Raw genomic sequence first — 27716 nt, 5'->3', positions numbered from 1 at the left:
ATAACATATTACAGTTTTTAATGTCCCGTTGCTAGGATAACAAATGGGTTGAATACTTACTGACTCAGGACATTTCAGCTAGAATTTAACAATTAATTTGTACAAATTTCTCTAAATAAAATTCCACTTTGACATTGTGGGGTATTGTGTGTAGATCAGTGGTACACCTAATCTAAATGTTATCCATTTTAAATTCAGGTTGTAAAACAACAAAATGTGGAAAAAGGCACTGTAGATTCAGCCACGGCCTGATTTTTTCTTGAGTGGATGGTCAGGGGGCCGGAACATATTCAAAAATAACTTGTAGACTGCAAAACAGATATAATAGAAGCCCAAAGAGATATCATATTTTACTAAAACATAATCACCCGCAGACCAAATTGGCCCGTGGGCCGCCAGTTGGGAAACCCTGCAGTATAGGATGACTAGATGGGATCTGCTAGAAGCCCTGAGAGAGAGCTAGCTACAGTAGTGTGGGATGTATGTATGGGAACTTTGCTGATGAAACTGAATGTCATTTTCTTGTGATCCTGATAATGACATCAGCTCCATTCCGTTTCTATGGAGAGATAAGGGCTGTTTGATGTGTAGTTATGCAATAGATTACATTCTATCTCCAGTCTTTCAGCACAGAACATCGAAAGCAGCACATCGTTTCCCAGGCCATGCTATAAACCAAGCCATCCAGTGAGGAATGGGCTGCATTGGCAGTTACAGGGGGTCTTAGAGGATTAATGATCTATATCTATGCAGTGGTAGACATAACAGAGAGAGAGCGAAAGAGAGAGAGAGAAAGAGAGAGTGTGTGTGTGTGTGTGTGTGTGTGTGTGTGTGTGTGTGTGTGTGTGTGTGTGTGTGTGTGTGCATGTATGTGTGTGTGGTAGCTAGTTAGGTATGAGCTGAAGCAGCACATGACCCTACCTCCATGCCACCTCTCTATTCTAGATGACCTTTGAACCTGGAGCTTTCTTCTATGTTCAGCCTCCAGCCAACGCCTAATTTCAGACCTCATCACTCCTCTCTCTACCGCTTGACCCCCCAGCACCCCCTGTCAGCCTGCAGTCCAGACCCAAGGATGGCACACTCCTTCCCCTTAGCTGGAGATGTAGAGGCTGACCAAATGGAAATAAAGTAGGAGGCAGGTTGGGAGAAAATATAATAGTGGGTGTGTTTTTACATGGTACATTATGACAACACCCCTCCCATCATTTGCTGATCAACAGATGTCTGCACTTTACACCTCAGACACTCACCCACAATGCAGCAGCTGCTGCTAAGTCACACAGCTGTACAAGTATTCCCTACACTGATCATACTGTATGTTTCTTTGTGAATGGCAATTTCATCACAACCACCTCTCCCATCATCTGCTGATCACCAATTATCTGCACTTTCCTCATCTCAAACACACTGAACTGTACTTCACTGTTCATACTGTATTTGGGTGGTATGTTACTGAATACCCAGTTCTCTTTTTGAGTTACATTAAATATTGAACACTCCCCTGTATTTTAGAATTTCAAAGATAAACATTATTTGGATATATATATGAATGTTTAACATCTGTTTGATGCTACAGAGCCCTGTACAGCTTATATAAATATATTATGTGAATCCATAAAGGCAGACACATTTAGAAGATTGATAGAAAATATCCGTATTTATTTTATGGTGGTTCTACATGGTCTTGTCGAGCGACACTTTCCTTTATCTGGCTTTGGTACACGGGCAATGGTGTTTGGCATGGTGGGCTGGGGAAGCTGAGATTCTTTGTGCCTTCTGTGGTCTTGTCCTGTCTGTGATGTACGGCCAGCTGGATAAGACTCTGCCGGAAGTGGGCTTCCCGAGTGGCACAGCGGTCTAAGGCACTGCATCGCAGTGCTTGAGGCAGGCATCACTACAGACCTGGGTTTGATCCCAGGCTGTGTCGCGACTGGGAGACCCATGAGGTTTTGGCTGGCTGGGATGTCCTTGTCCCATTGCGCTCTAGCGACTCCTTGTGGCGGGCCGGGTGCATGCACACTGACTTCGGTCGCCAGTTGTACAGCGTTTCCTCGGACACATTGGTGTGGCTGGCTTCCTAGTTAAGCGAGCAGTGCAGCTTGGCAGGGTCGTGTTTCGGAGGACGTGTCTCGACCTTCGCCTCTCCTGAGTGCGTACAGGAGTTGCAGCGATGGGACAAGACTGTAACTACCAATTAGGGGTAAAACGTTTTTAAAAAACAAATACTAAAAACTGGTGAGTGCAGGGCTTGTAGACCTTCTTAACAACCCACTGTTTGGACCTCTTGCAGAAGATTTGCTGGTACTGCACATCTCCTGGTTGTGGTGTTAGCTTCTTACACTCAGTTGGGGAAGGGGCGTAGTGCAACACTCCTTTGTTGGTAAAGGTGTAAAGCGAACGGGATCCTAAGTGTTTAGAGACAGGCTAATGTATTGTTTAGGGACAATGAGGGACTTTAGGAGCTGCTTTTGAGAGGAAAGATCAGTCAACAAAGTGAATGGGCTGGGGGGCTGCAGAAGGTGTGAAGTCTTAGGAGGGCCGTTCTTACACTGTATGCATTGTTGTGTATAGGAGATTGAGGTGAAATGACACCTTTCAATCGTTCTCATACACAACAATGCATTTACTATCTCTAAGCACAACCCTGCACAACCAAAACACCCTTCCTCTCAAAGACCTGTCTGTAAACCTCCCATTGACTTTTACAGCTCATTCTTGTCAGTAGTAGCCCTTGGCAGGGGTATTTTTGTAGACATGTCTTTGTATTGTGTTTCGAGAATCTGCAGAGAGAAGAATGAGGTGGTTGTGTCATTACTGTAGTCTTGATTATATACCTTTCTGTGTCCCTTGTTGGTTTCCGTCCCATAATCTTGTTGTGCTCCATAACGGCAAGGTGTGTCCGCTCCCTCATGCTCATGTACCCAAAATGCAGCCGCTTTGGGGTATATTTCAGCAGGGCACTGTGGAAGGACTCCACATACACAGAGTTTTACAAAGAGAAAGGGTCATAAGAGAAAAGGGGCTGACTAAATTGATTACATGGTCTGGAAGGTACTCTGTGGTCCTCAGGCTACCTCCAACCACATGTAACCTCATAACACAAACCCACACAAACACGTAGCTTCACTTTGTGCAGAGGGGTAGGAAGCACATGCTGGTGGAATCAGGTTCTGTACCACCTACAACAAAATATACAACAATTCACAATTTAACCACAGCACTAATTGTATTGATCTCTATTACACTGGCTAGCTTAGAACACCTAACCTAGACATTTCAATATTGTCAGCTAGCTAGCTAGCATCACTAAATTGGCAGCAAGATTGCTAGCCAGCTGAGAACCAACTAACCAACCATAGATGATTTATGCACATTCATCATTTCCAGACAAGAGTGGAATATGTGGCCACCAGATTGAGCTACTGTTATTCACTAAAGTTAGCTAGCTTACATTAGTTAACATTAGTCAAGGATAAAATGAACAAACAAACATGTTTACTCTGCTGAAGGTAGCTAGCTACCAGTATAGCAGTGACTACCATGGTATAGACAAAATTGATTGGCAGTGTGTATCCAAAAGATAGCTATATGAGTTAGCTAATGGCTTTCAGTTCAATACAGGACTGTAGCTAGCTAGCTAACTTAGTCCAACTAGGCTAGTAAGCTAGCTAACGTTAGGTTACCTCTAATCGAGAATCTTTCGTTTTGTGAAGGAAAAAAACAATGGTATCGCATCACTTCTCAGCTGGCGTCGAAATAGATGACCCATCAGTTCAGCCTGTAAGCATCATTCTTGATAGCCGCAAGCCACTGGCAGCAAACCCTAAACCTATCTCTAAACCTTTAACCCCCTAACCCCTGACCCTAACTCTAACCCTAAACCCCCTAGAAATATACTTTTTCCTTGTGGGACCGGCAAAATGTCCCCAGTTGGTCTAATTTTTGTTTGTTTACTATTGTTGTGTTTACCATTCTAATGCATGGCCTCTCTCTGACCGCCACCATACTCCATGAGTCAGCCATCAAGACAGAAAGAGAGAGAGAGGAGGAGAGGGAGAGAGACAGACAGAAACCTATCAGTGAGAGTAGAGACTGAAAAGCAAACCTGCCACCAACAGAGACACCTGTCAATGACATGTGATCCTGTCCGTCTTAGTATTATCCATCCACATAGTCACGATCCCCTCTCTCTTACGCACACACATGCGTATTAACACACAATTGTACATGTGTGAAATAGGACAAATATACACACCCACCAAATTATTATCATTATCTTACACACGCTAACACAGCTGTTGAATTACATCATGACACATCTCTCCAACCACAAAAACAATCAGATGCCCTGATGACTAATGCTCACTAATAGCTTGGTGGAGTGGGTTCGTGACAGTCTCCGTGTACCAGATATGCTACTTGTAATGCTATTTATATGCTCTAACACAGAACACCAGAGCGACAGAGACCTGTTCTGAATGGATGGTGAGTGGGCAAACTTAAGTTCAGCATAAAGGCCTGTACACATACAAAGAGAAGGATCATACACCATGAAATGGTTAAAGGAAACAGCCAGAGTTTCATAGTCTCCGCCAAAAGTTTAAAACTTGCACCATTCTCACATAGATACATTCCACATTCTTTTATGTGATGTTTTTATTTTTATTTCTTTAAAATCATTCATTTTTATTGCAAATGGGCTCCGGCATTTTAGTCTAGTTGTTTGAGGGGCAATATAATGGAGAACCTTATAAACATTGGACTGGGTACTGTTTGTAAACCCTGCTATAAACACAGAGAGAAAAGAAGAGAGAAAAGAAGAGAGGGAGAGAGAAGGGGGGATATGAAAACAGAGAGAGAGAGATATTGAATGGGAGGTGTATCTCTCTTGCTCTCTCTTTCTCTCTCTCTCTTGCTGTCTCTCTCTTCCCCCAATCTTTCTCTCTCTCCCTCCTCCCCCCTTTTTTTTTTTCAGCGCAACATGCTCGCAGCCACAATGAATCCATCAGTATCTGACAGGGCTAGTCATCCGAGAAGATGGAAGTCAAACGCGAGCCCACAAGATCTGTCTTTAACCGCAATGTTTTACCAACAAACTTTCCCTGCCTGGAACACATTAAGGCCCAAATAAATGTCCTGGGGACGGGAGCAGTGGGGGGGTAATGGGGGGTATAGGGTGTGTGTTACATTTGCTAGGCTGTGGGAAGGGGTTGCGTGCCTTCAGCAGTGGAAAATAAGTCATAACAAAGCAGAAAAAAAGGCATTAATGTGAATGTGAATGTTTTTTTGTTCTTATTTTTTCTTGTTTGGTAGCGTGATTCTTACGTGATGGTAATGGCTGACAGATTGACTGGCTGAGCTGGGATCCACCGAGACGTAAAACTCAAGCGGTCCTGCTGTCACGACTTCCGCCGAGGCTGCCTCCCCTCCTTGTTCGGGCAGGCTTCGGCGTTCGTCGTCACCGGCTTACTAACCACTGCCGCTCCATATATCACTATTCCATTTGTCTTGTCTTGTCAATTACACACACCTGGTTCATATCCCCTCATTAGTCTGTGTATAATTGTTCCCTCTGCCCCCCTTGTCCTTGTGGGTGATTGTTTATGGTGAGAGTAGTGTAGCTCGGTGGAGCTACTCGCACTTTCTATTGCCGGGGTAGATATTTCCCCTGTGCATGTTTATTGTGGGAGTATCCCGTACCGTGTATTGCCAGGGTAGATAGTTTCCCCTGTGCCTGTTTTCCTGTGTCGCTATCCAGCGCAATTGTGTACGACGGAATAAACTCTGTATTCGGTGATTCACCCTCCTGCGCCTGACTCCTTCTATCACACTCATCACACCTGCTCCACCAAACACACACACACACAAACTTGAACACTCAGGTTAGGACCGTATCTGGTCGTAATTTATTATTGTAAGACTCCATTTGCAGCAGGCTTTGTTCGGCCTAATCAGGGGGTTAATGGTACACCCATGGGAGCTAGTCTGACCTTTGACCCGGGCTAATGTATACTCTGAAGCTGGAGGGGTGAGGGGTGGTAGGGGTGCTGGTTACGGAGCCAGTGGGGGAGAAAATTGTTCACACGTGAACCTGACCTCTCTCTTTCTCCCCACAGCAGCAAAGTGCTGTCCACAAACAAAGACACATAGCTGATCTAGACAAATGGTGTACATGCATGCCCACACTATGTGGCTACTGCCCCTTTTAAAGATATTCAATCTGACAAACATGAGGTCTGTGGACTTTACTTCTGCAACATCAAATATTTAAATGATCCATCTTGAGTTGACATGCAAGACAGAATAGAGACAAAGATGATCATAGGTAGTGATACTAGAGGTAGAATATGGAGATACAAGCAGTCGCAAAATGTCAAGATGATCTTGAAGAAATTCCATCCATCCACTCAGAGAGCTTGTCTAGTGGGTTGCGTAAGACAGGTTATAAAAGACGTTGCATGTCAGAGACAAATAGACAGGACTCATGTGATCTCTTTGTTGGTATAATGTAACCCTGCCAACCCACACATCATCCACACATACTTAAAAAAGCACTGGGATTCATTCCACACAATGAATTCATTATACTGGAATAATGTACTGTTAAGGACCATTCCCCACTCTACTTATGTAACAATAACCATAACCTTCAACTCCATTACTATGTAATTGCTAGGGAATAATACCAAATTAAATGTTGTTTTTATAGTAATTAAAGCATAAAATACCCTAGTATAAGAGCTGCTGGAATGTAAAGTCCTAATGATATATCAGTGAAATAAAGGGCATCAACAACCCCATACAGATTTCCATTTATTTTTATTGCTGCTCCCATCCCTCCCTTCTATTATCCTAAATGCTGTCCCCCTAACCCCCATAACCCCCATCTCTTACCCCCATAACCCCCATCTCGCCCAACTGGCTCTGACTTTCAGGGTAGTGAAAGCCACCCCATAAACCCCTCTCCGTTCCAGGCATGCTGAGTGTGGTGATTGGCTCTGAGTTATGGTGCCTTTGTCCTGGCCCAGGCCAAGCACAGACAAAGGGTTAATATAGGGCCCAGCATTCCTGATCACAGCTGACTGAAGGGAGGAGTGGTGGACATCTTAAAGTTACGTCAGCCATTCAAGACATTGAACAGGATCTTAAGCACTTACAAATTCGTAAAATATTGTACGAATTGGAAGACGTACACAATTGTGTGCAATTTTCGGGGACCAGTTTTGGCTCGTGAGCAATACTTTCAAAACTACTGGCTGAAATTATACAAAACCTTTATAACGCATCGTAAAGTAACACCTGGTGTCCAGATTTACACACCTACTAAAAGAGCCATCTGAGATATACTGTCCTATGCTATTGTTCCAACCCCGTCACCCTCAGCGGGGTCGTACACAACCGGAAGCATACCGTTTTCAGAGGAAATGGAAAGAGAGCCTGTGACACGACTTCTGCTTTGGACGTTAACAAGGCGACACTGACCCCATAACATTAACCCCATAAGCCCCCACACCCCCAAACCACCCCCACCTGACCACCTAACATTGACCCCAAACAACCCCCCAACCCCACCTCCTAACTTTAACCCTATCCAACATCCCACCCCTCATAATCAACACACACCTGCTGTCTGACCCTTAACATCCACATTCAGTCCCACGCCCACCGCCTGCCTGTCTGTTGGTCTCTGTATGGCTAACAAAGATCCTTTCACAAACACGCACACAACGAGCGCGCACACACACACACACAAACACAGAGAGGGTACAAGACGATCCTAACAACCTTTACAAGTCTAATCCGCTTCTCCGATAGCGTTACACCACTGGTGACAGGACACCCCCGCAGCCCCATGCGCCTGTCTGACATCAATGTGTATTATTATTATTGTTGTTTTTATATAAATAATTTTGACAGTCACTTAACCCTCCAAAAAGTTAATTAGGCCAGCGTGTATAGCTTTGTGAAATGTTAGGTTTAACATGAGAAAATTAAGACCAAATAGGCCTACCAATAAAAATGTATCCATTAGCTAAAGCAAAGCTATAGGCTACATGCCCTGGCACCACAGAAAGCCTATAATTGATTCAATAGGCAGCCGCATAGACATGTCACAATTTCAGCACCATGGACAGTGATCGGCAGTCTATACTTTGTGAGTGGCTGCCTGGCTGACACATTACATATTTTATGGGGGGAGGGGAGGGGGGCCCGACCTCCGACCTTGCAGGGGGTCCAGAGAAACTGAGTTACTGAGGTTGGCTGACTCTCCAGGCATTTTTCTTTGACATAAACACTAGCAGACCAGCCAGACAAATGCACATATCTGGTTACATTATTGCAGCTTTCGTGGCAAAGCAAACAAATGGAGGAAGATGTATGCTATTATCTCATACTACATGCACCATTTGTTACAGTAGCTCAGGACATTTCTTAAACCAAAAGTCTCTTTTCCACTGGAGGTTGTGCATTTTCCCACTGTGAGAAATACATAAGTTAAATAAACTACACGGCCCAGCTTTGGGAAGCTCCTCAAGTCTTTTCATTAAAACCACCAACAAACCCCTTGCTGGCAGTGGGCTGTTTCTTACAGGGCAAACATAATACAGAGTGTCTGCTCTCTGCCAGAACCCTGCCAAGCCTTCTAGAACCAGCCTGTCCTTGGATAGAATACCCACTATTCCATTCTACAGACATCCTGCCACCGCAACGGGTGTAGACTTAACCGTGAAATGCTTGCTTATAAGCCCTTCCCAATGATGTAGAGAGAAAAAAAATATCATTACAAAAATTGTAACACAAGAGGAATAAAATATACAAGAATGTAGCTAAAGTGCTTTCAAAAAGTATTCACACTCCTGGCCTTTTCCACATTTTATTGTGTTACAGCCTGAATTTAAAATGGATACACTTTTGATTTGTTGTCACTGGCCTACACACATACCCCATAATGTCAAAGTGGAATGATGTTTTTGACATTTGTACAACTTAATAAAAAATGAAAAACCGAAATGTCTTCAGTCAATATTCAACCACTTTGTTATGGCAAGCTTAAATAAGTTCAGGAGTAAAAATGTGCTTAACAAGTCGCATAATAAGTTGCATGGACTCACTCTGTGTTAACAGTGTTTAACATGATTTTTGAATGACTGCCTCATCTCTGTAGAAACACACAATTATCTGTAAGGTTCTTCCGTTGAGCAGTGAATTTCAAACACAGATTCTGCTTGGAAATCTATGGTAAGACCTGAAAATGATTGTATAGCAATGATTAATAACCAATTTGATAGAGCTTGAATAATTTTGAAAATAATAATGGGCAAATGTTGCATAATCCAGGTGTGGAAAGCTCTTAGAGACTTATCCATAAAGACTCAAAGCTGTAATCACTGCCAAAGGTGCTTCTACAATGTATCGACTCAGGGGTGTGAATATTTATGTAACTTTGATACGTCTGTATTTTATTTTCAATAAATATGCTAAAATTTCAAAAAACAAGTTTTCACATTGTCATTATGAGGTATTTCCCGTCAAGAAGTTCATGATCCAGTTACAGAGGGAGGTGTTCAGTCCCAGGGTCCCCAACTTGATGATGAGCTTGGAAAGGACTATGGTGTTGTAGTTATTTCCCCTCTTGTCCAGGTGGGAGAGGGCAATGTGAAGTGCAATTGAGATTGCATCATCTGTGGATCTGTTGGGGCGGTATGCAAATTGGAGTGGGTCCAGGGTGTCTGGGATGATGGTGTTGATGTGTGTCATGACCAGCCTTTCAAAGCACTTCATAATTACAGATGAGTGCTACAGGGCAATATTTAGGCAGGTTACCTTGGAGTTCTTGGGAACAGGGACAATGGTGGTCACCTTGAAACATGTTGGGATTACAGACTGGGATGATTGAAAATGTCTGTGAAAACAACTGCCAACTGGTCTGCACTTGCTTTGAGAACGCACCCTGGTATTCTGTCAGGCCTGGCAGCCTTGCGAGTGTTAACCTGTTGAAAAGTTTTACTCGCATCGTCCACAGAGAGCGAGATCACACAGTCACCGGAACAACAGGGGCTTTCACACGAGACTCAGTGTTGTATTCCTCGAAGCAAGCATAAAAGGCATTTCCCTCATTTGGGAGTTCTGCATCACTGGGAATCTCACGGCTGGCTTTCCATTTGTAAGCTGTTATTGTCTGCAAGCCCTGCCACATATGACAAGTGTCGGAGCTGGTGTAATAGGATTCCACCTTCCTCTTATATTGTCCTTTTGCATGTTTGATGTCTCGTCAGAGGTCGTAGCGAGCTTTCTTGTATGCGTCCATGTCCGTGTCCCGTTCCTTGTAATAGGTAGCTCTAGCCTTTAGCCCAGCGTGGATATTGCCTGTAATCCATGGTTTTTGGTTTGGATACGTTCGTACTGTATAGTCACTTTGGGGACGATGTCGTTTATGCACTTATTGATGAAGCCCATGACTGATGTTGTAAACTCCTTAATGCTATTGGATGAATCCTGGAACATATCCAAGTCTGTACTAGCAAAACAGTCTTGTAGCCTCGCGTCTGCTTCATCTGACCACTTCTGTATTGATCGCGTCACTTGTACTTTCTGTTTGAGCTTTTGTTTGTATACAGGAAGCAGGAGAATAGAGTCATGGTCAGATTTGCTGAAGGGAGGACCTTATATGCGTTTCTGTGGGTAGAATAAAAGTGGTCTAGAGTTTTAGCGACCCTAGTGGCGCAGGAGACGTGTTGGTAAAAGTGAGGTAGAATGGTTTTATGTCTCCCTGCGTTAAAGTCTCCGCCCACCAGAAACGCTGCCTCAGGGTGAGCGGTTTCTTGTTTCTTTATGGCCCCATACAGTTCGTTTGAATGCCAGCGTGGTGTTGGCTTGTGGAGGGATGTATACAGCCATGATGATTACGGAAGAGAAATCTCTAAAGGGTCTGCAGCTTACCATGAAGTATTCTATATCAGGTGAGCAAAAGTTTGAGATTTCCTTCACACTGGAAGCAGCGCACCAGTTGTTGTTTATGAAGAGAAACACCCGAGACATCCTCAGACAGATCTATTACAGTCTAACATTCCACCATTATCCACTAATAGACAGACTTACTGTAAATTGGGAGCTGAAATAAGTCCATGATGACATGGTGGACATTAGTAGCTGTTGTCGTAGTGGAACAACAAACTATGCACAGTCATAATGTAGGTGTGTTTGTCATATGAAACATGATGATAATTTAGTAAAATCACCACCATAATAACAGTTCAAAATGTCCAGTATTTCTGTGTTCATATTTCAGAACAATGTATGGATTCTTTAGGCATTCAGAATAGTGAAAAAATAAATGCATGCTGAGGGAAAATAGAGCCACTCTACAAATTATTACTAACCCAAACACAGTGGGGAACAATGGGCCTTCTACGCCTTCAGAGAAGGGCTAAGGATTTATAAAATAATGATTATAATAATATAACAATAATGATAATTATACTATTATTTTCAATAATGTTCTGATTTAATCTCTTAAGTTTTTGCTGGAAAGGAAGGTTTAACACTGAAGAGAAAAAAATATCCAATCAGGATTTTTCTTTGCTGGTCTCTGGGGAGATAAATCTAGCTAGCTAAGTCAGCCATTGGATAGGCCATCAGAAGCTAGATAAAGGCATCTGCCACTCAACTGTATTAGGGCAAAATCCAACAGGTCGTTGCGCAACAGCGAGCAGTAGTTTTCCCACGGTCTAGCTAGCTAGATTTTGTTGTCAGCTAGTTACCAGCAGCTGCAGCAGGTGTTATCAAAGAGGATGTTAATGCTAATTTGTTAGCTTCTCCCTTTTCAAGAATAACTTTCAACAAGAAGTTTAAGTTGATGATCATCATCTGATGAGTGGAACTGTGATTTTTATTGCAGCACGCTTGCTGTTGTCTCTTTCAAAATAACATATGTGAAGTGATACATTGTTGCATTTAAAGTGGAACTGACAACATTTTAGCAACATGAAATCTTATTCAAATCTGTTCATATACACCCCCAGGAAGAATATGACACTTTAAAAAATTATCTGACAAGCGACCACTTAGATATGGTCATTTTCACGTTTTATAAATTATTAGAATGTTTGTGAATTACGTATACTAAGGCATTTGTGAACATTCTATAGCAATATAGAGTGGGAAAGCGGCCGTGCGTTTGGACAATTAATATACACTGCAGTAAATAAAACCGTATAAAAACATCTGTCTTGTCCAGGACCGGAGTCTACACAGACCGGTGCGATATAGCCAATCAGAGCTACAGTGGACCTTTATACAAACAAGCCTTTTGCCACACGGGCCTGCCATCATTAATTTTGAACTGGACTGTGTGTTTACAGGCAATTGCAGCAGTGCGACATTAGATCATTAGAACGCATTCACCAAAAGCCACGAAATACACCTGAATGGATTTCTGCAAATATGTAAACACCACGGGAGTCCTCTTACATTTGGGAACTTATAGTCCTATTGATCAAACAACCATGAAAAGGTATTCTCTGTCCCTCAGTTAAGCACATCAACAACAACAAGATCAACAACTAATGCTAGCCAGAGCAAGATGAGTTAAAATCTAACGAAGGAACATTAGATAAACCCTCTCAAACCTTTTCAGCTAGTTGGCCGTCAACATTGCACAGATAAACGTTGGGGTATTGTAGCCTCCTTGTCCTTGTGCAGCTTGCCTGTCAATGCATGCTTGTCCCAACCAAGCACCCAAGCTAACTGGCAAAAGTTGGCTAGCTTGCTAGCTAGCTACTTCCAGACACAAATGAGAGAACACCTCACTCTGCCCATTTTACTCACCGTAGCAGAGCTGTTTAGGCTGTTTACATGTTATCTAGAGCAGTTCTTGACTAACTATTACTTTTTTTGCCTATGTTTACTGATCCCGATCATATTCAGCAGGTGTTGCGTGTTCGTAAATTCAATCAGTTGTTCTGCACTCCGGCACATTCAGACGAAAGTGCTCTGAAATCAGAGTAGATAGCCAGAGTGAATTTGCGAACGCAAGAGATGTGCTAACTGTATAGCAGTTGTTCAAGTTCTTGCTAGCTAACCAAATTATACCTGCATCTCTAGCTGTGTATAGCCACCGAAAAACAATATGAGGGGAAAACTTCAGTCACTCACCCACTCCTCCAGTGGCATGACATGACATCCTCCTAGCAGCTAGCTAGCTAGCTATCTAGCTAACGTTAGCGAACACAAGTGTTTTTAGCTTGCTACTTAAACAGATACGCTAGCCTATTAGCCACATTATGACTACCAAGAAATGTATTGATGAATTATACTTGTCAAGTTCTGCGTGATTTCTGGCTGACCACAGCTCTGCCCAAACTTGAAAACGGCTTTATCCTTGATGAACGCAAAGGACAACTCAAAACTGTTCACTTTATGATTTTTTATTGTCATAAAGATGGAACAGAATAGGTTGATAACCTTCAAAAGACACAAACAAAAAACCATGGATTAGTTACAAATAACTCTCAATTCCACTTTCTCAAAAATAAGCATAAACTAATGTTACTGAATCCTCAAACCTAACCAAACAATCATTTCATCATTTAGATTAACCTAGGATCATTGCAAGTTAATAATTAAATATCAATATCATAATTAAACATTTAACAATACACATGATTATAGTAACGTTACTGTCAAGTTCTACGTTCACATAATGAAGTCTTCACTATTTAATTTAATTAATAATTGTATTGTATGTTACAACCAAACAAAAGGGCATATAGAAGCATGAATTCAACACATTTCAACACATTCTGTCCTACCAGTTGCGTCTTTGGATGATCAGGAGCTGTGGTCATTGGTATCTCTTCTCAGGAATGAGTGAGAGCCAAGTAAGCTTTTACCAAACATTTCGATGCCATGCACATGCACTGCTTGTGGGTGCGCAGGTTAATATGGTCCCCAGAGCACTTCCTGGTGGTTGGTTTCAACAGCCCCGGTTGCATGGTTGCCCCCTGCAGGTTGGGAGTGCTTTGAGCACCCTGGGTGGATTTAGGCTTGAGTGCTCGGTATAGCTTGTAGTCAGGAATTGACACAACACCTCCCACTTGACCTCCTGGTTCTTCAACCCAAGGAGGTCACACAGAACTGTGATGTGTTGGACTCAGTTACTCTATTTTTGATCCTGTTGCTGCTGCTCTTCAACTGGAAGCAAGACAACTATCCGTCTGACATCTCTGTTAAGAACTGTTGCTGGTATCTTGATTGAATGTTTTTCCATCTTTTTAGTGGGCTTCACAGTTGCGACTGGGTAGCTGGGGAAGGATCGGAGATATACATCCCTCACAATTCCCTTCTTGTCAGTGTTAACGTCAATAACTCTGGCAAGCCTGTACTGACCTCTCAAGGCGTTCTGGTCGGCCAGACGACATCTCCAATTGCCACATTCCTGTGAGCGGTGTGCCACTTGGTCCGGACAAACAGGTTTGGTCCGGCTAACTGACTCCATTTCCTCCAGAATCGGTCAACTTCTGTTTGGATGGTCCTTAATCTCTTGTAGGAGTAACCTTCAAAGTCAAAGGTCCCTGGATCTCCTCTGGGTCCGGTTCGTCCGAGTAGAAGTGAATTTGGGCTAATGTATTCTACACAGACCTCTCTGCTCTGAGTCCTGGCATCAATAGGCCGCTCATTGGCAAGGTTGGAAGCCATATAAAGGAAAGTCTGAAATTCACCCCATGTGAGGACTCCATTACCTCCCAGATTGTGTAAAGCCCGCTTCACAGTTCGGACAGCGGCTTCAGCAGCTCCGTTTCTGTGAGGTGAGTCTGCTGGATGGATCCTCCAGCTCCATTCTGTGCCATGCTTGGAAACGTCGTTTTCAAGCTTCGACTTCTCCAGCCGGTCCAGAAACATGTAGAGTTCTTTGAGGGCAGGTCTGGCTCCGACAAAGTTTTTTCCAGGATCCGACCACAATTTCTTTGGATGCCCTCTCAGTGCCGTAAATCTTTGGTAGGCTAACAGGAAGCCTTCAGCTGACTGGTCGCTGACAAGGTCTGTGTGCATAGCTCTTGACACCATGCAGCAAAAGACAATTCCCCACACCTTAAGTTTCACCTTCTTTCTCACCTCATCCTTCACTTCATAAGGTCCAAATAAGTCCACTGTGGTGTACTCAAAGGGATTGGCTGGTGTTATTCTCTCCGATGGAAGGTCACTCATGATCTGTTGGCATCTCCGGGCCTTAAGTTTCCTGCATGTCACACAGTTATCAACGATCTTTTGAGCTAGTTTCCGGCCTCTTACCACCCACGCTTTCCTTCTCATCCGGAGGAGTGTGCCTGCGATGTCTTCATGATTTGTCTTGTGGGCTTCTTGAGCTAGAAGGGAGGATACCCATGACGTGCAGGGCAAGATTGGTACTGCAGTTTTTTCTTCATTAAAGATTTGGAATCTTCCTCCACAGAGCAAGAGTCCAGTGTTTTCCTCTTTGACCACAGCAAGCCTGCTGAGTGTGGTGTCTGGCCAGGTTACATCCTTTTGGGCTGCAAGGAAGAGATCCCTGAGTGCATCTTCACACTCCATGATGGTAAGTGTAGCTTTCTTGATTATGGACTTGATCTCAAGAGCTGAAGGAATTTCCTTTTTCTTTGGCTTGCTTGTGGTGGTGGTCTTGGCTAGCATTTCTTTCCACCTTGTGGCAGCTCTCCACACCCAGGCAATGACTCTTGTCAACCTGGTTAAACTGCTGAACTTGCCGATGTTAAGGATATTCCCCACTGAATAACCAGAAGGTGGTCTTTGGACTTGGATTTGGTGCCCTCCCCCATTAGGGCTGCTTGGCAGGTCTTTACCTTTGTCAGAGGTTGGAGATATTGGTATACGTGGAGCATGTTGGATTTTTTTCCCCACCTGCGCTCGGGTCAGTGCTGCTGTAAAACATTTCCTTTGGAGCTTGTTTATGCCTTCTTTGGCATCTGCAGCGACTTCTTTGGCTGACTTTGTCGGCCAATCCTCTACAGGTCGTTTCAGAAACTCTGGGCCGTTCTGCCACACAGAGTTCTCTTTGAGGTCCTCTGGGGTTGCTCCTCTTGTCATGAGGTCAGCAATGTTTTGCTCACCTGGAATCCATCTCCAGTCCTCAACTGATGTGGACTTCTGGATCTCTCCCACTCTGTTTGCAAAAAAGGTCTGGTACCCATAACTGTCCCTTTGGATTGCACCCAGCACAGTTTGACTATCTAACAGATGGATCCAACGTCCTACTTGCATCCGACTGTGCTTTTCAATGTATTTCCTGAGTCTTGCAGCGAACACAGCACCACAGACTTCAGCCTTCACTGGTTCTCCCTTTTGGTCAAGTGGTGTAAGCTTGGCTTTGGACTCAACAAGTCGGACCAGGATGCCTTGCTCGGTCTCCCACCTGAAGTATGCCACTGCTCCATAACTCTGGTCGCTCCCATCTGAGAATGTTATTCCCCAGGGTTCCCCAATCCTTTTGACTGGAGTCAGGCTTCTATGGAAGGTAATTTGGTTGAGGCGTGTGTATTCCTCAAACAGGTGGATTGCTTCTCCTCTAAGTTTCTCAGACAGAGGTGTGTCCCATGTGTCTCTTGTTAGAGCTTTGCCTCCAGTTTCTTGGAATGCTTTTCTGACTACAATGGCTCCTTTCTGTTTGGCAGGTGTTGCAAGGCCTATTGGGTCATACAAACTAGCTACTTGGCTAAGCAGTTGCCTTCTGGTCAGTGGGTTTGGAGCTTTCATTCTCACTTCCTCTCCAACGAGATCTTGACTGATCCTCATCTTCTTTTGTCTCTTTGAGAAGTTTATCGAGGTCATGAGGTACAGTTTGTCTGATTCGACTAAATAACCAACTCCAAGGGCTCTGTTGTCTCCTTCTCTCACTTGGTTGGGGAGGATGAAGACTTCATCTGACGATGTTGGATGTTCTGATGTAGATGTTTGCCTCCCACTTTGGCCTGATCGGACCCACGGCTTGAGGAAGAATCCACCTGCCTTTAGGATTTCTTCGACTTTTTTGGTGGTTCCGTCTAGCTTTTCCAGGTCATTATGGGATGTCAGGATGTCATCTACGTAGGAATCCTCTTCAAGGACCCTCCGTTCCTCTTTCAGATGTGTGAACATGGGCAACTTCGCTGTTTCTCTCATGGCTAGTTGTGCGATACACCCTGCTGGTCGATCGCCCATGTTGACCCTGGTGATGGCATATTCCTCAATGTCCCCATCATCACCGTCTCTCCAGAGGAATCTATGGAGGTGCATCTCCAGGTCTTCGAGCCACACAGAATTGTACATCTTTTTGATGTCGCCGAGAGCAGCATGGATTCCTCTCCTGAACCTTGGGAGTACCGCTCGAATAGGATTAAGTACCTCAGGCCCTTTCAGAAGAAGGTCATTCATGCTGCTTCCTCTAAACCTCTGGCTGCTGTTCCATACCAGTCGGACAGGTGTAGTTATAGAGTGTGGGTTTGGTGCTATCAAGTGACTGACGTACCATACTGGACCTTTCCAGTCGGCAATGGTCTTTCTAGTGAGTTTCTTTGCTGCCTTCCTTTCCACCATCTCATGAACTTGAGTTGTGTATGCTGCACGCCAATCTGGTTCTCTCTTGAGTTGTTTCTCCGTCCTCAGAAACGTGGCTTCCACTGCGCTTCTGTTGTTGGGCAGGGAACTTGGATCTTCAATCCAAGGGTATTTTGTGTCCCAGTGAGGCTCCTGACTATGCACATCTGACTCCACGTAACTGAGACCTTGCCTGATTATCTCAAGCTCTCTTTCTTCACTAAGAGTCATGTCTTTGCCTCCTGGTTGACAGTTACCACAACAACATCCTCCACACATGGGTTCACAGGCCGCACCAATGCTGTCCCACTTCCACCAGTCCAAGAACTCTTTGCCAATAACAGTGGTTTTAGTTTCAGCTCTAGATTCTTGCATCTCAGCAATTTCTTGATACTTTACTGCTGTGATTCTCATAGATTGTGCAAAATGAGTTTCAGAATTGTGCAGGGCCATGTCCACTACTTCACAGAGGTCTGGATGTGCTCCTCCAACGGTCTTTCCTAAAGGGCTCTCCCACAGGACAAGATCTCCTACTACCTTTACTCTCTGTGGAGCAAGTCTTCCTTCACGGTGGCTTATGAGAAGCTCAACATGTTCTGGTCTGTGAAGGTCTTCCAGGTTGGTATCGGGGAAGAACTTCTTGAGGTGTTGTGCTTTGATTGCTCTGTGAACTTTTGCAATTTCATCCAACCCATAACAGATCAGCTCATGAGCTTTCTCCGTGCCTCTTGGTGTCTTGACTCTCACCTTGAGTAAGTATCTTTTGGTCTTCACCTTCATGGCCATGCCTCCAACTCCATGGACGACTAGTGTGATCCTTTCACTTCGAAGCTTCAGTCTCCTGGCGGCTGTGTGAGTGATGTAGTTGGTGTCTGATGCTAAGTCAATGAGAGTTCCAATTTTCTGCCCTGCGTTAGTAGTTACTTCGAGAAGCATAAGAATAACTGGTAATTCACGTGTGCTTGAGTCCATTACCCCAGGAAGGCTTCCTCCAGTGCAGTGTGATTTTGCCATGTTGGTGAAAGCATTCCTGAATTTTTCTGCCATGTCCGGGGTGAGCTCACGTATTAATCTCTCTTGCTCCTCTGTGAATGTTTGCCTCCTGGTGCTGGGTTTTTCCACTTTCACGTATTCTTTCCTCTTAGCCCCTCCTTTAAGGCAGAGAAAGAAATGGTGATCTGAGGAGCTTCCTCTTTTGCAGTCTCTGTTTCTGCAAAGGTAAGTGTCCGTACATTCCTCATCCTCTCCATGACATCTGAGGCATCTTCTGCATGCTCCCAGTCTTTCGACAGCATTCAGCTTCTCACTAGGCTTTAGTTCTTTGAACTGCTTACAAAAGAAAATCTTCTCACGGTGCTTTTCATCTCCACACACAACGCATCCTCCCTTTCTCGTGGACCTTGTGGAAGCATACCGCTTCTCCGGGTACGTAGCTTTCTTTTCAGGTTTTTCACTTACACCCAACTGGTCTAGTTTCTCCAGTATGTCTTCTTGTGTCTTTAAAAATCTTAGAAGGCTGTCGAAGTGATTGTCAGGTGTGACTCCATTTCTTGGGTTGACCATGAATATCAGCCAGTCCCTCTTCATGTTATCCGGCAGCTTGCTCTCTATGGATCTGATGACAAGGGGATTCTTTATGGCTCCACTGCTTTCGAGCTCCGTGAGGTCATTCAGGGCCTTTTCCACAGCTTGAATCAGGTCAATAACCTTCCTTGGTTGGTGTGACTTTAAAGGAGGGATCCTCTCCAGGTCCTCAATTATCTCCAAAGCAATTGTTGGCTTGTTTCCATACCGGTTTTGGAGTACTCTAAACATGTCTTCAGCACTGTTATATGATGACAGGCGCAGGTCTCTACATATTCTCTCGTCCACACTGTCAAGAAGTTGAAACTTCTTCACCTCCACTGAACCAGTCGGCTCTCCCTGCTTTTGCAGGCTCTCCCAGTCTTTCCTCCATCTGTGGAAATTCCTCCTAAGCCCAGTGAATTTAGGTAGACTGGTTGGTTTTATTCTCACCACTGGTTGTGGGACTGCTCTTGGTTGAAGCTCTGTAGGTCTTCTGTCCTCTTCTGCAATTCTCTGTGCGATGAGGAATTCTGTTCTTTTGGCCTCGAGGTTACTGCCGAATATTCTCAGATCTTTTACTCTGCCTTTCAGCTCTGCAGTCTCATCGTGTGGGACCCATTTTTCCCAGTCTTTCAGGCTTTCACTTGCATCATGGATTAGCTTCCTCGCTCTTTCCAGCTGTAGTTCATAGCCGTCCCTGTTAATAGCAGTGACGGGGGTTTCTTTGGCTCTGTCACAGGCTTTCTCCGCTTCTTGGATTGCAAAGTTTACCTCCTCTTTACCGTATCTTGGCCAGAGGTTGAATTGGACTGCCTCTCGGATCTCCCCCAATTTCATGTCGCACTCTTCAATCGTCCTTTCAAGATCAGCCTGCTGGTTCTTGTCGAGCTTGACCTCTTCATCTCCCTTAGTTCCCGCTTCAGCCAGTAGGCCAACCGCGTAGTCATCATTTGAATCACTGACTCTTCTAGCCAGGGAACTGAGCTTGCTGAACTCCTCTTGTAGTTCATGCTTAATCATACCAGCTGCAGCTTTACTCAGGTAGTTCGCTTGTCTGGTGAAAGCAGATTTGGCTAAGGTCCGCTCTTGCTTCATTTGCTTGACTGTTTTCCCAAAAGTTTCCTTGGCCATGGTGTAGAGTTTTACAGGCAATTCTTCCTTTGCGTCGACAGCTTGACTTCAGCCCTTTGATCCTCGTCTTCACTGCCGCGCTGGTTATCAACTGTCAAGTTCTGCGTGATTTCTGGCTGACCACAGCTCTGCCCAAACTTGAAAACGGCTTTATCCTTGATGAACGCAAAGGACAACTCAAAACTGTTCACTTTATGATTTTTTATTGTCATAAAGATGGAACAGAATAGGTTGATAACCTTCAAAAGACACAAACAAAAAACCATGGATTAGTTACAAATAACTCTCAATTCCACTTTCTCAAAAATAAGCATAAACTAATGTTACTGAATCCTCAAACCTAACCAAACAATCATTTCATCATTTAGATTAACCTAGGATCATTGCAAGTTAATAATTAAATATCAATATCATAATTAAACATTTAACAATACACATGATTATAGTAACGTTACTGTCAAGTTCTACGTTCACATAATGAAGTCTTCACTATTTAATTTAATTAATAATTGTATTGTATGTTACAACCAAACAAAAGGGCATATAGAAGCATGAATTCAACACATTTCAACACATTCTGTCCTACCAGTTGCGTCTTTGGATGATCAGGAGCTGTGGTCATTGGTATCTCTTCTCAGGAATGAGTGAGAGCCAAGTAAGCTTTTACCAAACATTTCGATGCCATGCACATGCACTGCTTGTGGGTGCGCAGGTTAATATGGTCCCCAGAGCACTTCCTGGTGGTTGGTTTCAACAGCTCCGGTTGCATGGTTGCCCCCTGCAGGTTGGGAGTGCTTTGAGCACCCTGGGTGGATTTAGGCTTGAGTGCTCGGTATAGCTTGTAGTCAGGAATTGACACAACAATACTGAACAAAAATATAAACGCAACATGTAAAGTGTTGGTCCCATGTGTCATGAACTGAAATAAAAGAACCCAGAAATGTTCCTTATGCAAAATAAGATGTATTTCTCTCAAGTTTTGTGCACAAATTTGTTTCCATCACTGTGAGTATTTCTCCTTTGCCAAGATAATGCATCGACCTGACCAGGGACGGCCTGTTCAATAGGGCGATATGGGCGACGCACTGCCAAACGGGAAAAGGAAGGGATTTTTTTTCTAATCAATTATATCACGGCAACAGTAGTTATCAGTGTTCACGTCTGATCTGCCAGCCACTAAATGTCAAATCAGGCTAAAGTCGTGCTTCAAATGGCCCCGCCCGTTTTTGGGGCGATTTCAGTCAAGTTGAAAATCGCCCAGAAGTCTCTCATAGCCTGTCATGTAAAATCAATTTTTTTCAAATTTCAAAGCTTTCAATACATTCTCTATGGGTGTCTGTGGGCTTGCACTTACGCGCTTTCGTCATACGTGATGTAACCATGAACGTAACTAAGACAATAGCGGCTAGCAGCGTCTCTGTTGCGACCTGCAGTGTGGCGTTATTTTATGTTTTTAATTTGTAGACTTAGTTTACAAACATTCTGCCAACCATGGATTTCCAGTGGTTGGTTTTGGACTGATCTTGTTGATCGTGTACATACCCGCTACGAACGGACTAAATAATGAAAACGCTGCTGGCAGAGGAATCCCAATACAGCTGGGAGACTTGGCTGGATGACAGAGTCCCGGACAGAGAAGTGGAGCCGGCCGGCTTCACCCTGGTCAGAGCGGACCGCGATCCTGGTAAGAGAGCGACTCTGTACCCCGACATTGAACTGCTTTCTGTGTCATTGCGACCTTACTATCTGCCCCGTGAGTTCCCCCAATTGTTTGTTACCGTTGTGTACTGTTGATAATCACAAGTTTACTGGAGAACTGAGACCAAGTAGAGACTTTGGACAGGGTGGATATGGTATAATAAAGGCAGTTTATTCAGAGGTAAAGATATCTGGAATCGCGTGCACGGACTCGTTCGTCAAACTCTTAGGGAGAAGAGAGCCCCGAAAACATTGTGTGCAGACATTTTATACAATAAATGATGTAGGTTGAATCTAGTAGTTCTGATCTTCTGATTGGTCCTGATGAGTTGGGCGAGGTCCCCTCCACTGTTGCATTGGCTCTGAGTCGGGTTCTCTGTCTTCAAATGTTCAGCCTAAAGAGAGGGGATTTGTGTGTGTGTGTGTGTGTGTGTTTAACAGTGATGATGTGTGTGTGTGTGTGTGTGTGTGTGTGTGTCCTCAGAGCAAGAACTCGTGAGTTGGAAGAACTGAGAGACCTATGGCGTGGGTGTTGTCCTTGGCCACCTGCTGACAAGGCTGACAAGATAGGACTCTTTTGTCCATTGTTATAGGATAGGAACAGCATTGATTGAAAACAAACGCCCAACACAAAATGGGTCATGCACAAGATTTTAGTCAGACCAAGCTATAACATTATATATTTACTACGACAGTACATTCAACCAAAAGCTAATATAACAAAGGCATCAGAGATTATTTATAATCTGTCACAGAAACTGGAATCCATCTCCCCAGATCAGTCAATAAATGCTTCTGGTATTGACTTATATGCTGCCCCTGTCTTCATGTTGTTGCTGGACATATCTTTTTTAAAATGTGTGTAGGTCACCTAAATCATCAGAAAAATTGCCCCTCCTGAGAATTTTTTCAGGAGCCGCCACTGGACCTGACAGGTGTGGCATATCAAGAAGCTGACTAAACAGCATGATAATTACATGCATTGAACTGCATCCATCTATTCTGCCAACAATGCCTTAGTGTACGTAATGGAACATTGAATCACATATAACTTATTTTGTAAAACCTCTTATAAATGGATTTTGTAGCATAAACTGGAAATTTGATATTTTTGACTGATATGATTGTCTGTTTGTTTCTTATCTGCAAAGTAGTTAAAACACTGTCAGTTCCACTTTAAACTAGGTCACTGGTTACTTTGTGTGCTGAAAGTGAAATGTTTATTTTTTTGCAATGGGAAGTAATAGTTGTACATTTTGATTACTCTAATTTTGCCAAAAAGTTCCCAAACAGCCCACCCAGCGAAGGAAAGGCACCCTGTGTGAAAAATCATATGTTTTCCTTTGTTTTTTAATGAGTTTTCTATAGATTTTTCAGATTTTCACTCTCAAAATCACACTTTTTTTAAATAGAAAAAATACTACATTTGATGGTCAAATTCCACAACAATGCTTAAACCACATCAATCTGATTGGGTGGGCCTGTCAGGGCCTGGCTCCCCAGTGGTTGGGCCTTTGTCAACCCAGGCCCATCCATGTCTACACCCTTGATGAAAACAGCACATGATGACAATTGCACATCACAAATAGCCTACTAACCAACACTTCGGACTAAACTTTTAAAATACCTGGTATGCATACCCATTGTTGCCTTACTTAGCGTTTACTGGTCAATATCATGAGTTGAAACCTCTTTCCTACCCTACCGGCTACCGATGTCATTCTTTTGTGAGATTCTCCATGCCAAAACCAGTTGAGAGCTGCACACTCTTGCACACTCTTGCTGCCTGCAGATGATATTCTGCTGAAACTATGCTATGTGTGCGCCGCGCATGTGAATATATTTCACGTGCTTTGTGATTGTGTAGGCTACTTTGTGCATGTTTTCTCTATTGTACTGCATAATTGATAAGTCGTATACCTCCACTACACCACTTTGATACGCATCAGTAGGTATTAAGAAGTGAGAATACGCAATGCCCACCGAAAAAAAAGTGGGTATACGGCTTATACCTGCGCATACCCTCAACTACACCACTGGCCCTTTGTGTTTTACAAAAAGTGCACTCTCCTACATGAGTGCGCTGGTATTACGGTTGCTGTCCTTTCAGAATAACGAACCTGTCACACACTGAAGGCCTATAGTTTCGACACAAACATGTCTATAATAGATGTAAAGGCTGTTAATATATTAATGTTTCAAGAAAGGAGCGTATATATTTAGCCTGGCGAAGCGGTTTTATACGCTGACTGAATGGAAGGTAGCTTAGTGGTTAAGAGCGTTGTGCCAGTAACCGAAAGGTCGCTGGTTCTAATCCCCGAGCCGACTAGGTGAAAAATCTGTCGATGTGCCCTTGAGCAAGGCACTTAACCCTAATTGGTCCTGTAAGTCGCTCTGGATAAGAGCGTCTGCTAAATGACCTATTATTTATATAAACACTTAACCAGAATGGCTAACACAGCATTCTACAGCGATACGCTATCCCATCTGGTGTGGGACTAGCATTTGTTTTTCAACAGGACAATGACCCAACACGCCTCCAGGCTGTGTAAGGTCTATTCTACCAAGAAGGAGAGTGATGGAGTGCTGCATCAGATGGCCTGGCATCCACAATCCCCCGACCTCAACCAAATTGAGATGGTTTGGGATGAGTCGGACGGCAGAGTGAAGGAAAAGCAGCCAACATGTGCTCAGCATATGTGGGAACTCCTTCAAGACTGTTGGAAAAGCATTCCAGGTGAAGCTGGTTGAGAGAATGCCAAGAGTGTGCAAAGCTGTCATCAAGGCAAAGGTTGGTTATTTGAAGAATCTCAAAAAACTTTTTTGGTTACTACATGATTCCATATATGTTATTTCATAGTTTTTATGTCTTCATTATTATTCTACAATGTAGAAAATAGTCATACGTTTGGACACACCTACTCATTCAAGGGTTTTTCTTTATTTTTACTATTTTCTACATTGTAGAATAATAATGAAGACATCAAAACTATGAAATAACATATATGGAATCATGTAGTAACCAAAAAAGTGTTCAATAAATCAAAATACATTTTATATTTGAGATTCTTCAACGGGATGGGATGGGATAGCGTATCGCTGTAGAATGCTGTGTTAGCCATGCTGGTTAAGTGTGCCTTGAATTCTAAATAAATCACAGTGTCACAAGCAAAGCACCCCCACACCATCACACCTCCTCCACCATGCTTCATGGTGGGAAATACACATGCGAAGATCATCCGTTCACCCACACCACATCTCACAAAGACACGGCGGTTGTAACCAAAAATCTCCAATTTGGCTCCAGACCAAAGGGCAAATTTCCATTGCCTGTGTTTCTTGGCCCAAGCAAGTCTGTTCTTCTTATTGGTGTCCTTTAGTAGTGGTTTCTTTGCAGCAATTCGACCATGAAGGCCTGATTCACACAGTGTCCTCTGAACAGTTGATGTTGAGATGTGTCTGTTACTTGAGCTCTGTGAAGCTGGTAACTCTAATGAACTTATCCTCTGCAGGAGAGGTAACTCTGGGTCTTCTATTCCTGTGGCGGTCCTCATGAGAGCCAGTTTCATCATAGCGCTTGATGGTTTTTGCGACTGCACTTGAAGAAATTTTCAAAGTTCTTGAACTTTTCCGTATTGAATGACCTTCATGTCTTAAAGTAATGATGGACTGTCGTTTCTCTTTGCTTATGTGAGCTGTTCTTGCCATAATATGGACTTGGTCTGTTACCAAACAGGGCTATCTTCTGTATACCCCCCTACCTTGTCACAACACAATTGATTGGCTCAAATGCATTAAGAAGGAAAGAAATTCCACAAATTAACGTTTAAGAAGGCACACTTGTTAATTGAAATGCATTCCAGGTGACTACCTCATGAGGCTGGTTGAGAGAATGCCAAGAGTGTGCAACGCTGTCATCAAGGCAAAGGGTGGCTATTTGAAGAATCTCAAATATAAAATATATTTTGATTTGTTTAACTCTTTTTTGGTTACTACATGATTCAATATGTGTTATTTCATAGTTTTGATGTCTTCACTATTATTCTACTGTCACGTCCTGACTTATGGGACTCTGGTATGTTGAGTCAGGGTGTGGTGTTCTATGTTGTGTTTTCTATGTTTTCATTCTAGGATTGTATGTCTATGTTTGGCCGGGTGTGATTCCCAATCAGAGACAGCTGTCGCTCGTTGTCTCTGATTGGGGATCATACTTAGGCAGCTTATTGGTTAGTTGTGGGATCTTGTTCCGTGTATAGGTTTGTTGTGTGTTCAACCTTAGGACTTCACATTTCTTTTGTTTATTGTTTTGTCGTGTGTTTATCAGTTTAATAAACATGTACGCATTTCACGCTGCGCCTTGGTCTGACCCGTCCTTAAAGGAACGTGACATCTACAATGTAGAAAATAGTAAAAATATAGAAAAACCTGGAATGAGTAGGTGTTCTAAAACTTTTGACCGGTAGTGTATATGTCCATTACATGAAATCCAAATAAAAATCAATTTAAATTACAGGTTGTAATGCAACAAAATAGGAAAAACGCCAAGGCGGATGAATACTTTTGCAAGGCACTCTATGCTACCCTCTGCCTATTGGCTACTTAGCTTAGTCAAGCGTGTCTGAAAATACAACACTGCCCCTTTAAGATAAACAAAAAATATTTACCTGACATGCTTTTCAAAGATGTCTAGAATGTACACATTTTCTGCTCTTATAGGAAGCAATCACTCCCCTATTGCTGACTACAAATTATCTATAACTGGGCTAATAACTCACTAACTAGAAAAGGATATGAACAAAATGTGCACATGTGGCTAAATGTAGCTCTTGCTTTAATCTCAAAACAAGTGCATCTACTCACGACCACAGCCATAAACACAGTCCAGTTCAAAGTAAATGTCACAGATCCATATACGGCAATGGTCTATTTGCATATAGTCCTACTGCAGCTCTGATTGGTTATGCCGCGCCGGTCTTTGTAGAGTACAGGCTGAGCCATGCACAATATAATCCTACTCTGATAAGTTCTGCCTACAACAAAATATTTAGTTTGTTTTGTTTCGGTATGTGCATTGAAAGTGGCTAATATTGTGTTGATTCGATCACAATTGCCACAGTAAAGGGAAATGTTGATAGTGTTAACTAACAGGGAAAACTCTAGAAAGTTGAGTGAAGTTCAATCTCGTGCTTCTCTCCATGGACTGATATTTCTCGCCTGCGCACGCGCGTAGCTTAGAGGAAGCATTGCTCATTGGCGACCCACTTCTACAAATTGTCCTCTAACCAGTGATGTACACATTATTTCCAGAATCCATCTGGTTTTTGAGTTGTGGTAGTTTCAACAGCGCATATCCACCCCACCCCCCTAAAAAAAACGGGTTTGCCCTGCCTACAATGAGGACATCTGTACTCTCTATTGAAGTAAAGACCTAGGCTTTACTATGGGTTCTGGGCAAAAGTAGTGCACTATATATGAAATAGGGTGCCATTTGGGACACAGACCATGTAAAAAGACAATGACACTCGACCATGTTGGGAAAGAGAGAAGGGCGGACAGATTGCAGTTCGGATCCAAAAAGGGAGTGTCCTACCTGGGGCTGCCTGCATCTCCACCAGTCCCCCAGCTGTAATCAGGGCCTCCATGATCTTCACATGGTGCTCTGGGTTCACGTCCGCACTGCAGGGAGAGGGACAGGCAGGGTCCGAGGTCAGAGGTCAAATGAAGGGACAATGAGGTCAAGAGGTCAAGCA

At 43.5% G+C, this 27716-nt stretch overlaps 1 protein-coding gene across 1 annotated transcript in view; it reads right to left on the bottom strand.

Annotated features, from left to right (window-relative positions):
* The window catches only part of pik3r3b (phosphoinositide-3-kinase, regulatory subunit 3b (gamma)), a 362415-nt gene that overhangs the window by 130208 nt on the left and 204491 nt on the right, over positions 1–27716 (bottom strand). The window contains exon 6 of the mRNA XM_084186117.1: positions 27557–27642. Within this exon, the coding sequence (XP_084042243.1) occupies positions 27557–27642 (86 nt within the window). The remainder of the gene's footprint in view (positions 1–27556; positions 27643–27716) is intronic.

The sequence above is a fragment of the Coregonus lavaretus genome (genome assembly GCF_964263955.1).
Source record: "Coregonus lavaretus genome assembly, chromosome: 21".
Lineage (NCBI taxonomy): Eukaryota > Metazoa > Chordata > Actinopteri > Salmoniformes > Salmonidae > Coregonus > Coregonus lavaretus.
This window is presented reverse-complemented; position numbering and strand designations above follow the sequence as displayed.